Source organism: Miniopterus natalensis, chromosome 4, assembly GCF_054644295.1.
Source record: "Miniopterus natalensis isolate mMinNat1 chromosome 4, mMinNat1.hap1, whole genome shotgun sequence".
Lineage (NCBI taxonomy): Eukaryota > Metazoa > Chordata > Mammalia > Chiroptera > Miniopteridae > Miniopterus > Miniopterus natalensis.
In genome coordinates this window covers 87088498-87100616 of record NC_142084.1, presented here as the reverse complement: position 1 = coordinate 87100616, position 12119 = coordinate 87088498, and the positions used below count along the sequence as shown (strand labels likewise).

At 49.0% G+C, this 12119-nt stretch overlaps 1 protein-coding gene across 3 annotated transcripts in view; it reads left to right on the top strand.

Moving 5' to 3' along the window:
• The window catches only part of ATP10B (ATPase phospholipid transporting 10B (putative)), an 89906-nt gene that overhangs the window by 43265 nt on the left and 34522 nt on the right, over window positions 1-12119 (top strand). For all 3 annotated transcript variants that reach the window (XM_016213988.2, XM_087816097.1, XM_087816098.1), the window contains 2 exons: window positions 9203-9394; window positions 11054-11660. In XM_016213988.2, the coding sequence (XP_016069474.2) occupies window positions 9203-9394; window positions 11054-11660 (799 nt within the window). The remainder of the gene's footprint in view (window positions 1-9202; window positions 9395-11053; window positions 11661-12119) is intronic.

Here is a 12119-nt window from a genome sequence, read left to right as displayed (position 1 = left end):
CCATTTAGTCTGGGCATGTCATCTTCAGTTCATCACAGTCCCCACCTGTCTGTCCCATCCCTGAGCCGAGGGCCAGCAGCAGGCCCATTATGCCTGTTTTTCCAATAATACAGTTAAGAGGAAAGATAAATATTTGCCATGCCTGTTTCTATAAAGTGGAAAACTAAAGACAAGCCTACAGACTTATGCATCTCAAGAAAAACGGGAGAGTATCTTTTTCATGATCATCAAAAAGAATCTTAAATTGTTATGAAGCAAAGAACATCTATGTCAGAATTACCCAGAACACTTCCCTCCCTCGGGTTGACTGCCTGGCCCCTATGGTCCTTTGACTCAGCAGCTTTCTGCATATGGTCCCTTCACATTTGACCCACTGGGACATCCATCATGACATGTCCAGGGAGCAGGTGAAGAAGTTGAGTTTCTTCTCCAAGATCTGACAGCATTCCCTAGAAGTCAAGTCCAGAACCAAGGCCTCTGACTTCTGTCCCAGTCTGCTTTCCTCTGTACCACGCTCTTTCTCTAGGGGACACGTCATCTTCTGCACTCACAGAAAAGGCCACAGGGAACCCCAACATCTTGAACAAGTCACAAACTTAAAGAGGAACCTAAAGTGCTAGTATCCCATTATTAGAAAATAAGATTTTCAAAATGATCCTTTCGGTGAATTTCCTTCCAGTCTTTTATTTGCCCCATTAATGCACACACATAACTCCATATATTTAACATTTTTTTTGCAAACATAATACATATATATTTTAGGTTCTGTTTTTTTTTTAATCTGACAAGATGTCAAAAGCATTGTCTATGTAGCTACCTCGTGTTCATAACCCAGGACTGTGTTTTCTGACTGTAACAAGGAAGAAATACTATGAGTCCGTGTGCTCTGGGTTGTTATTTCTCTAACTTTGAATGATTACAATGTTGAGTTAACTCTGCCCTGGCCAGGTGGCTCAATTGGTTGGATCGTCGTCTCGATACCCCTAGGTTGTAGGTTCGCTCTTCAGTTAGGGGACATACAAGAATCAACCAATGAACCCATAAATAAGTGGGACAACAAATTGACCTCTCTCTCTCTCTCTCTCTCTCTCTCTCTCTTTCTCTCTCTCTCTCCCAAATCAATAAACAAACTTGAGTTAACTGTCTTCCGCTATTATGCACAGAAATGCAACATTAGTGAGGATCATACAATAACAATGTGTTAAGATATCTGATGCTCATAAACATACAAGATGAATGATTCGTGGATGCCTTTAGGAAGCTTTTCAGTTTGTTTTTATTTTCCCAAATGAGATAACAAGAGGACTTGCATATTGCAAAGTCTTTCTCTTATTTAATTCTGTCCCCTCTAAATGGAATGCCCTTCCCCCAGCTCTTTACCTAAATATTTAAACAGTGAATTAGTGAATTCTCATTAGGCATAGATTGCAGGTCTTGCACTATGTGTGTCTTTTGGGCATTTTCCAGTTCTAGACACCACGGGTGTCCCATGTGCCTGAGAATGTCTCCCCCAGGACACGGGGAGAGAAAGAAGCCTTTCCTTTGTAAACCTCAGTTGGGGCTCACAGATTCACTGCCCCCTGTTCAACCTGACAAATCTGTCGCCCAGAAAACTGCCCCCTGAGCCAAGCCAGTCTAACCTTTATTCAGGGCCCTTAGCTGCTGGTCCGTGAAAGGGACCCATTAACCTCTGAGCTATCTCCAGGTCCTGGATGTCACCTCCCGCCCTGGCTGGCACATTCAAAGGCAGTCCTAAGTTCATTCAGGAGCAATAAGGAAATTGACACACAGATTAAGACCCAATTCTTGTTGCCTGGGCAGGTGTGGATGGTGACGTGTTCTCTTTACAGACTGCCATGTACGTAGTTCTCCAGCCTGTTGGCTTAAAAATCTGGGGTTAGTAGTCCAGTAGCGTCCCCAGGTAGAGAGGGCACTGGGCTAAGGGTCAGGAAACACAGGTTCTTATTTCAGCTCTGCTGCTGGCTTGCTGGGTAACCATAGCAACACATCAAACCTCTTTCCATCCCTATTTCATTACCTGAAAACACTTTACTTACAACTCTCACCAGCTGTTCTAGAACTCAGATAGCATAACGTTTGTACTGACCTACAAGGTCCCTTCCAGCTACGAGTTAGGCACGTTTGGGGTCATCTCAGCTCTCACATTATTAGCTCCGTGGCTTTGGTCAACTCACAGAACTGGAAGCCTTCATGTTCTCACCTTTAAAAAGTATCGTTTTGAGGATTTAGTTGTTCAGATCATGTATTCTAGATGGATGGGTGACTAATAGGAATTTCAAGTGATCTTTCTGAAAGAAAGCTCTCTGCGTTGGACAAACGCTCACATATCTGGGGACATGGGAGAGAAATGGGAATCTTTGTAAATACAATGCTGAGCCCTCCCCCCTGAGATTCTGGTTTATTTGGTCTACGGTAGGGCCTGAGCTGTCATATTTTTATTTCTGATACTTCTAGTGAGCAACCAAGATTGAGGACCTCTGTAAGCACACCACCACTGCCCACCCTCCGCTGGGACATAGTCTACATTTGGCTCAGATAGGCCCCTTCTCCAACTTAGAAGGTGCCTGAAAGGGCTCTGATCCCACCTGTAAAATATCTGTAGCTGGAATGGCAGATCCTGGAATCAGTTCACAGACCGTGTCCGGGGCAGCCCCGGAGGATCTCCTGGTCCCTCCCCTCACCCTTCTTGGAGGGCTCCTGAGCTTGCCTCTCTCCCACCTGCCCCTCTGGCCTTCGCTCTGGTCTGATCATCTCCTGGCACCACCAGCTCCGTACCGTCCTTTTGTACACGAGTCAGAACTTGCCTCTGAGCCCCCCGGGGTGCCAAGTCATCACAGAGCACAGGGCCACATTCCAAAGGAGCTTGTTCTTGGGCTCCTTGGCTCTTTGCTCTAAACCAAAAATAAAATGAGTATCGACAATACCGACAGTATCATTTTACTACCGAAAAACAAGGAAGCATGGGTCATATTTTGCCTCACTGGCTGCTATAAAACCTGTGGCTTGGAGGTGGGGTCATACTTATGAAAATGGTGAGTGCTGAGCCAATATTTAACATCCTGGCAGATAGAAAATGAAATGCCTTTTTTCCCCCTGGTCTGTAGGCAGCGAAGACTTGAGCAGGAGTCTTTGTTTAGTAGAGCCACTTGCACAATGTTTTCCAGAACCATCAGACCAAAGAATATCTTCTTAGTCATAAAATTTGCACTGGGGACCAGTTAGCCCCCAACGCCATCACCAGTCCCTGCCGTGGGCACGCCCCTCTGCCCCTCCAGAAGGAATGGCCGGCCTCTGCCTCTTCCCTCGCCTTGGTCTTCCCCGCTTCCTTTGGAAGAGATTGGTGCAGCCTCCCGTGGGTGGACAGCCCCCGTGCGCACGCTGCCACCCCCGCCGGGCGGTTCGGTAAGCGTCCTGATTTAAGCGGCCAAGCACAGAAAAATATTTGGGGAGTGATGTGACCACACAGGCAGGAACAGATGAAGGCCATCCCAGCTGTGCTTCCCTTGATCCCCAGGGTCCCCAGTGGGGACACAAGGCTGCAGTGACCCTGTTCACATAAGGTGGAAAACTCCCTTCTCGCCAGGCCACTGAGGGTTTTTTCCCCCTTGGGACTTGCGTCCCATTTGGGAAAAGCTCACCATAACAACCCATGTGCTTCTGTTGAAGAGAAAACTTACAAACATCAGGCCCTAAACAATATTTCAGCCTCAGCTCCTCAGCAATCAGGAAAGTTTGTTTCCACGATAGTAATGTAACCACACAGGTAAGCAGTCGAAAGGAACCAAGGGGTAAGTGGTAGAAAGCAGGTCTCCCTCCCTCCTCTGTCCCCCACCTCCCCAGTGACAAGCGTTCACAGTCCCCTGTGTCCTTCCCAGAGGTGTTTTACCTGCACAGATGCAAACAAGCATTGTATCCATGTGCTCACGTCTTTACCGCAAACAGAGGCATATCATACACACTGTTTAGACTTTGCTTTTGCTTTTTTACCTACTGAACCTTGGGGAATATTTCATATACAGGGTGGGGCAAAAGGAAGTTTGCAGTTGTGAGTACATGAAACATAGAGTTTATTGTATTATTACTTATTCATCATTGTATTATTTCCCATATGAACAGCTGTAAACCTACTTTTGCCCCACACTGTATGTAGACAGATGACAGACAGATATTCAGTGGAGTGCTGCTTCATTCTTTTTTTAATGGCTGTTAGCATTTGCTGGATGGCGGAGCCATCATCTGTTTACACCTGTGTGTGCGTTTTTCTAGAGTATTTATTCTTAGAGCATCACTACTAAATTGTGAGTGTGTGCACTTTTTAAATTTTAATTGACACTTGCCAAGAGGCTGTACCAATTTAGATCCTCACCAACAACAAAGAGAAGTGTCTGCTTCCTGCCACCTCTGCCAGTTCTGTGTATCTCAGCATCTGCTGCTCAAACTGTGGTCCTTGGGCCAGTGGCGTGAGCAGCACTTGGGAGCTGGTGGAAGTGCAAATGCTCTGGCCCCACGCTAGACTTGCTGAATCAGCACACACATGCCCGGTTGATGTGTACGCACCTTAAGTTGTGGAAGTCCTGGCGTAGTGTTTAAAGGTTCTGGTTTTGCATCAGGTGGAACTGGATCCAGTTCCCAGCTCTTGTGTTGATTTTGTGGCCTTGGACCAGGTACTTAACTTTAGTGAGCCTCGGTCCCCTCTTAATTAAAACAGGAGACTGAGAGTAACTATTTCACTGCTGTTCTGATGATGAAATGATGTAGGTGAGAGCACTTAGCACATCACCTGACTTTGCTCTAAGTTGCCAATAAATGTATCAGTTGATAACAGTTGGACCCTTGAGAGTGAACTGTGGGATCAGAGATCACCTTCCTCAAAGGGGGTTTGTAAGAGCCTTAGGTCTCTTGCAATAGAAAGAAATCCAACTAGTTGGATGCTTGGCTCCCATAAAGCACTAATCTGAACAACTGGTAGCCCCACAAGTTTCTATTTTTTTTCTTCAGAGAAATAGACTGACCAGAGGGCCCAAAGGTGGGTAGGGTACTGCTTTCTCTTTAACTGTCCTAAGTGCCAAGTCCCTAAATGTTCATGGACCAGACAGAAAACCAGTGGGCCGCGGGCAAAGGGAACTGTGGAGAACCTCACCCTGTGGAAGTGAGCCTGTGGTGCCTGGATGAGGCTTGGGTAACATTTGAGGCTGACACCTGCAGGCTGGGCCTGCCGCCAGCACTGGAGAAAAGTAGGCCCTTTGCAGAGATTTTTTTTTTTTTTACTTTTTAAATTTATCTTTATTGCTGAGAGTATTACAGGTATACCATTTTCCCCCCAATTGACCCCCTCCACTTCCGTCCCACCCCCTTCCCAGGCCTTCACCCCGTTATTGACTGTGTCCATGGGTTATATATATAACTTCTTTGGTTAATCTCTTCCCACCCTCCACTCCCCTTCCCTCTTTCCTCTGAAATATGATCGTCTGCTGCATGCGTCAATGTCTCTGGATCTATTTAGTTCGTCAGATTCTTTTGTTCATTAGCTTCTTCTTAAAGAAGACCCTTCAACATTTCCTGTAGTGCTGGTCTGGTGGTGATGAACTCCTTTAGCTTTTTCTTATCTGTGAAGCTCTTTATCTGACCTTCAGTTCTAAATGATAGCTTTGCTGGGTAGAGCAATCTTGGTTGTTGTTCCATGTTTTTCATCACTTTGAATATTTCTTGCCACTCCCTTCTGGCCTGCAAGGTTTCTGTTGAGAAATCAGCTGACATTCCTATGGGTGCTCCCTTGTAGGTAACTAACTGCTTCTCTCTTGCTGCTTTTAAGATTCTCTCTTTGTCTTTAACCTTTGGCATTTTAATGATGATGTGTCTTGGTGTGGGCCTCTTTGGGTTCCTCTTGTTTGGGACCCTCTGTGCTTCCTGGACTTGGAAGTCGATTTCTTTCCCCAGGTAGGGGAAGTTTTCTGTCATTATTTTTTCAAATAGGTTTTCAATTTCTTGGTCTGTTTCTTCCCCTTCTTGCACCGCAATAATACGAATGTTGGCCTCTTGAAGTTGTCCCAGAGGCTCCTTATACTATTTTCATATTTCTGGATTCTTTTTTTTTTTTTTTTTTCTCTTCTGATTGGGTGTTTTTTGTTTCCTCATGTTCCAAATTGCTGATTTGATTCTCAGTGTCCTCTGCTCTGCTGTTGATTCCCTGTAAATTATTCTTCATTTCAGTTCCTGTAGCCTTCATTTCAAATTGTTATTATGTTATCTTTATTATGTTATCGATTTTCTCAGTTATTTCCCTAACAGTCCGCTTAAACATCCTTATAACCAAAATTCTGAACTCTGTATCTGTTGGCTTGCTTGGATCTATTTCATTTAGTTCCTCTTCTAGAGATTTCTTTTGTTCTTTCCTTTGTGACCTGTTTCTTTGCCTCTGCATTTTGGCTGCTTCCTGGTGTTTGTTTCTATGTATTAGGTAGAGCTGCTCTGTCTCCTGGAATTTGTAGAGTGGCTTTGTGTAGTAGGTGTCCTGTAGGGACCAGTGGCTCAGCCTCCCCAGTCACCCTAGCTGGGCCTTCTAGGTGCTCCCCTGTGTGGGCTGTGTGCACTGTCCTGTTGTAGTTGAGCCTTAATTGCTGTTGGCGTCCCTGGGAGGAACTGACCCCCAGGCCAATCAGCTGTGAGGACCAGCTGCAGCTACAGCCAGAGAGCTGCTGTGCTGGAGACACCCCTATGGAGCAGGATTTACTTCAGTGGAGCCTTGGTGTTCACCAAGTGCACCCCTTGAGTGTCACTCGTGGATGTGGCAGGGTTGTAATCCAGGGTGGTCGAGTCTGACCACCACCTGCACTGTCTCTGGGGCCTCCCGGGAGGTGCAAAGTCAGCCTCTGCCAGTGCCTTGCCCAGGGCCACCCACCATGAGCTACACAGCAAACCGTAGTTGACTGCTGCTTGTGCTGGGCTTGGAGGAGCCCAGGAGAGGCCCAGCTATGAGCCAGTGCAGCTGCCGCTAGTGCCAGGCCTGGAGCCACTTATCAAGCCGTATGGGGCAGCTGCTGCTTGTTGGAGAGATTTTAGGAAAGTCCTAAGCATGAGGCTCGAGAGGCCCCTTGCACAGAAAAGCCCCTGGAAATGGCCTGGATGAGCTGCAGGTGGGGAGGGCGGGGCCTCCGGGAATCACGGGGCGGGGCCAAAGGTGCAAGTCAGGCGCTGGCGACTCAAACATGGCTCCTGCCTGCGGGCTGTGCGGGAGGACTCGCCACAGGAGCCATGGCCTCCGCCAGCCCTTCTGCCCGGGAGGAAGCCGCCCTCCGCCTCTCGCCCGGATCTCAGGCAGGTTAGTTCCCCCCGAGTGTCCCGGGTCCTTTCAGGCTGCTGCCCGGCGCTGGGCTCAGAGGGAGCGTCCGAGTGAGTCCGCGCCGGGCCCTTAAGGGGAGCTGCTGGGGCTCCCGCAGCCTCCTCGACCCTCAGGGACAGTCCCCGCTGGGTTCACAGCCCAGAGCTGTGGGGACGTCTCTTCCCGGCCTGGAGCCCTGGGCTGGGGGCCTGCTGTGGGGCTGGGACCCCTCCCTCCTCCAGGAAACCTCCACCCCGAGATTCCCTTCCCCTGTTTACCCCGCGGCACCGGGTGTGGGCCCGGGGCCTCCTCTCTTGGATTCAGCCCTGACCCGCCCGCATCTCCGCCCCTCCTACCGTCTCAGTGCTCCTTCAGCTCCCTGGCTGTGGGGCTTCTGTGCAGCCAGATCCCAGGAGGCTCTGAGTGACGGTGGTTCTGTATTTAGTTGTGATTTTGATGTGGCTGCGGGAGGCGGCGGGCGCAGCTGTTACCTACGCCGCCATCTTGTTGTTCCAGTCGAGATTTTTTTTAATGCATCCCTGTGACTGGGTGACACTAAAGAAGAGTCCTGTCAAAGGGGCCCCGTGAGTTACTCTGCGGTGAGGCGACATGGCATCCTAGATAGGAGCCAGGCAACACAGGTTCGAGCGGCTGCAGTCTGCCAGGCACTGGGGACACAGCACAGTCTCTTCCCTCATGGCACTTAGACCAGAGGGTAAACGGACATGCAGCGAATAAGCATTGAGTCATTGTAACTGTGTCACCGTTTGGAAATACAGAATGCACAGCTTGGAGCCAAGCAGTGTGTTGTCAGATGCTGGGAGTCAGGTGGTCTGAAAGCTGCCCTCGCTCTGACCTTAATTCAGTGTGTAGTCTTGAATCGTTCACTTCCTGTCTCTCTGGCACTCAGTGTTATCATCAGGAAAACAGAGGGTTTGGCTTTGAGGACCTCCAAGCTTGTTCCCGACTCCAGGTATCTGTGGTAAAGATTAAAAACACCCAACTCATGTATCTTCCCCCCACCAATGAAATCTATTTCCTGAAAAAGATTCCTATAATCACTGTCTGCTGGGCCCTCATGATTAGATATAAAGCCCATCAGTTGTGTTTGGGATGCTGGACACTAAAGGTGCTAAAAAAGAGATGTCTTCTCATAGGGATCTTCCCTGGCATGGAGGTTGAGGGCGTGAATTCTAGAGTCAGATCATCTAGAATCAACTGAAGGAATCTGTCCCACTTACTGTGTGACCTTGGGTGAAACACACAGTCTCCCTGGGGAACAGTTTCCTCAACTGAGGTACAGAGGTAACTGGCAGGGTCATAATACTCAACAGATAATATCCAGGAGGCAGCAAACAGACCAGCCGGCTAAGCTGAGGGTCTGCGTTGAGATGTGGTGAAAGCAAAGAATGGGAATTCAGACAGTGAGAAAATTTAGTAAATTGATCGTGCTAACAATGAAGAGCTCCAGAAGGTCTGTTGAGATCAAGAGTACCTGAGGGAAATGGTGTTGGGGAAGATGCATGGGTGACACATATGAAGGGTTAGAAGGAAAAGAGGCGAGAGGCAGCAACATCAGTTTAGAGGTGATGCAGAAATCCAGGGCTGACGCGACAGGATCTGAGCCTGGTTGGTAGCATGAGGAATGAGGGACAAGTGGTGGGGAGACACTGAGGGAAGAGTTGTCAGATAACCGATGGACATGTGGAGTGAGGGGGAGGGGGGAATCAAATAAGAACCTGTAGGGAGTGGGCTTGCAGGCGGGAGAGACTATCATCCTTGCTCCAGGCATGCAAAGAACCTTCTGGAAAGGGCCCTCCATTGTCCCTTTAGGAAAGACTCACCCAGGCCTTTCTCTCTCAGGAAAAAGATGTGACTCCAGATAAAAACCTACTGGCCAAGGTGCAAGACGCTGCCCTGTGGCTGGAGACGTTGCCAAACTCCAGACCTGCCAAGCCTTCCCTCTCTGCCACCCCCTACATCGCTGACTTCTTCCTGGCCCTGACCATCTGCAACTCCGTCATGGTCTCCACGACCACCGAGCCCAGGCAGAGGGTAAGGACCGGTGATGGTGGGGGCTGCGGGGGAGGGCAAGGGTAAGGGCAGGGGTGAAGCCCTGAACAGGAAGACAAGACACCTGGGCCCTAGCCACAGTGGCACCATTTCGTTACTCTGAGACCCTTTTGGGCCTCAGTTTCCTCATTTTTAAATAAAATGGAAAAGGTTATATATGAGCTCTCTCTGTAGCTTTCAAGTTTAGTGTCTGTCTGTTTGCAGGGTAGATATTAAGAGTTAATACTTCCTGAGCACTTGCTACATGTCAGGCTCCATGCCAAATATTCAGCTGCATTACCTGTGGTATTTTTTAAGATTTTTTATTAGAGGGAGAGGGGGAGAGAGACAGAAACATCAATGTCAGAGAGAGACATTGATCAGCTGCCTCCTGCCGGCCCCTACCAGGGGATCGAACCAGCAACCTGGGCACACGCCCCGGTCGGGAATCTAACCCGCAAACTTTTGGTGCACAAGGCGATGCCCAAACAACTGAGCCACGTTGGCCAGGGCTCAGCTGCATTTTCATTCAGTCCTCACAACCCAACAACCCTATGAGGTATGGCTTTGGCTTTGGCTTTGACCAGTGAAGAAACGGGCTGAGAGAGCTTGAGTAACCAACAAAAGCTGTATGGTTAATGCGTGAAAGGCAATCTATATGCCTCCACAACAGCATATCTTACTGGCCTCTGCTTTTATATGGGGTTAGAAGAAACACCACAGTGTGTGATGTTCTGCCAGTTGGGAGATAATGCAGCTGGCTGGCCATTTATAGAAGGTTAGACTTTGAGTCACTTTTTACTACTGAAAATAGCTATGTCTTTAATTACCTACCGATTCTCATCCAAGTTCTCCTGTGAGTGACTGATGAGAATAATTGGGTGCTGCAACTTGAGGCTGTGAAATTAAGAAAAAGGTCCACCTGAGCACCAAATCAGAGCCTCCCTTTCTTAGGCCCAGATCCCAAACCACCCTGAAAAGTCACTTCAGCTGCTGAAAAGTCCCCAGGTTCTCAGAAGTCTTCAGGGAGCTTTGAGAGGAAGGTGGCATCCTCTGAGAAATTAACTCTACTTTCAGAGTCCCACTCCGGGGAGGGCGGCATCCACCTCTCAATTTTTAAGTCAATAGGGAGGCTTCAGCTGGCTGGGAGCTGAAGATCTCAACCTCTGGAGTCAGAAAGAACCATATCTGAGCCCCAGCTCTACTCCCTATATACGTGGTGATGGTGGCCAACTTATTTAACCTCTTTGTGCCTCAGTTTCCTCATCTACAAATTGGGGTAATGATAGCATCCCATAAAGTTACAGAGGATGGAATGAGATGATACGCGCAATGATAAAGGCTATGGTAAGGGTGTGGGGAATGTGGACTCTTTCTATGGGCCTGGCTTTTGTCCCCTAGTCGTTCCTTTGTCTCTGATCAGAGTGGGATGGTCATTACCAATCCCAAGGATGTCAGGGCTGGAGGAAACATCTGGCCTAACACTCTCATTTCATAGGTGGGTAAACTGAGGCTCGCCCAGGGGAGAAGACTTGCCCACCACCACAGAAGTCCCAAATAACCCATTTATTGCAAAATGACCTGCAGATTCTGCCATAAGATAGCTTGGTATTTTTTCCCCACATTAAGAGTCATGTTCTCCTTCCCTCCCTTGATCTCAAGGTCACCATGCCACCCTCAACCAAGGCTCTAGGGACATCCCTGGAGAAGATTCAGCAGCTCTTCCAGAAGCTGAAGTTTCCGAGCCTCAGCCAATCATTCTCATCCACTGCGCCCTCCGACACCGACCTGGGGGAGAGCTTGGGGACCACCATGCCCACCATGGACTCAGAAGAAAGAGATGACGTGTCTGTGTGCAGCGGAGGCTACTCCACTGACACCGATGGCGGCTATAGGAGCAGCACAGGGGACCAAAGTGACGTCCTGGCGTCTGGATCGCGTGCTTCCTCGGAGGAGGTGCTGGAGGAGCCGGCCCTGGGCCTGGCCAGCCCCGAGCTCTGCTACGAGGCCGAGAGCCCTGATGAGGCAGCCCTGGTGCATGCTGCCCGGGCCTACAGCTTCACGCTGGTGTCCCGGACTCCCGAGCAGGTGACCGTGCGCTTGCCCCAGGGCACCTGCCTCACCTTTGATGTTCTCTGCACCCTGGGCTTTGATTCTGTCAGGAAGAGAATGTCCGTGGTCGTGAGGCACCCGCTGACCGGTGAGATCATCGTCTACACCAAGGGCGCCGACTCAGTCATCATGGACCTGCTGGAAGACCCGGCCTGCAGTGAGTCCCCCCCTTGCCAAGGCTCCAGGAAAAGGGAGCTCTGGTTTAAGAGAAACTTGGAAGGGTAATGATGAGCTGAGTTATAGTGTCACCGGCCCAGTAGGTCCCAAGGAACATGGGCCACAAGCTACTCTCCTCAAGCAGGTTCCTTAACACACTCTGCATTCATTCCATGTCCCCCTTAACCTGGACAATGACAGTGCTCGTGAGCTGAAAGATTTGGGGCAGTCTTGTAAGAGAAAAAAAAAAAAGCCTCTTTAACTCCTTTTTGCCCATTTCTAGTTTTCCAAACTCATCTAAACATGGATCATCCATATGCTATTTTTCACCAGGACATCCATTAACATATCCCAGAACATACTGCGGTCCTAACTCTTAGTTGTGGAGAGAAGCTAACTGAACCCAGAGAGGGGAGTGATGTCAGAGAGGTGGCATAGTAACTAGTGACAAACCCTTGGC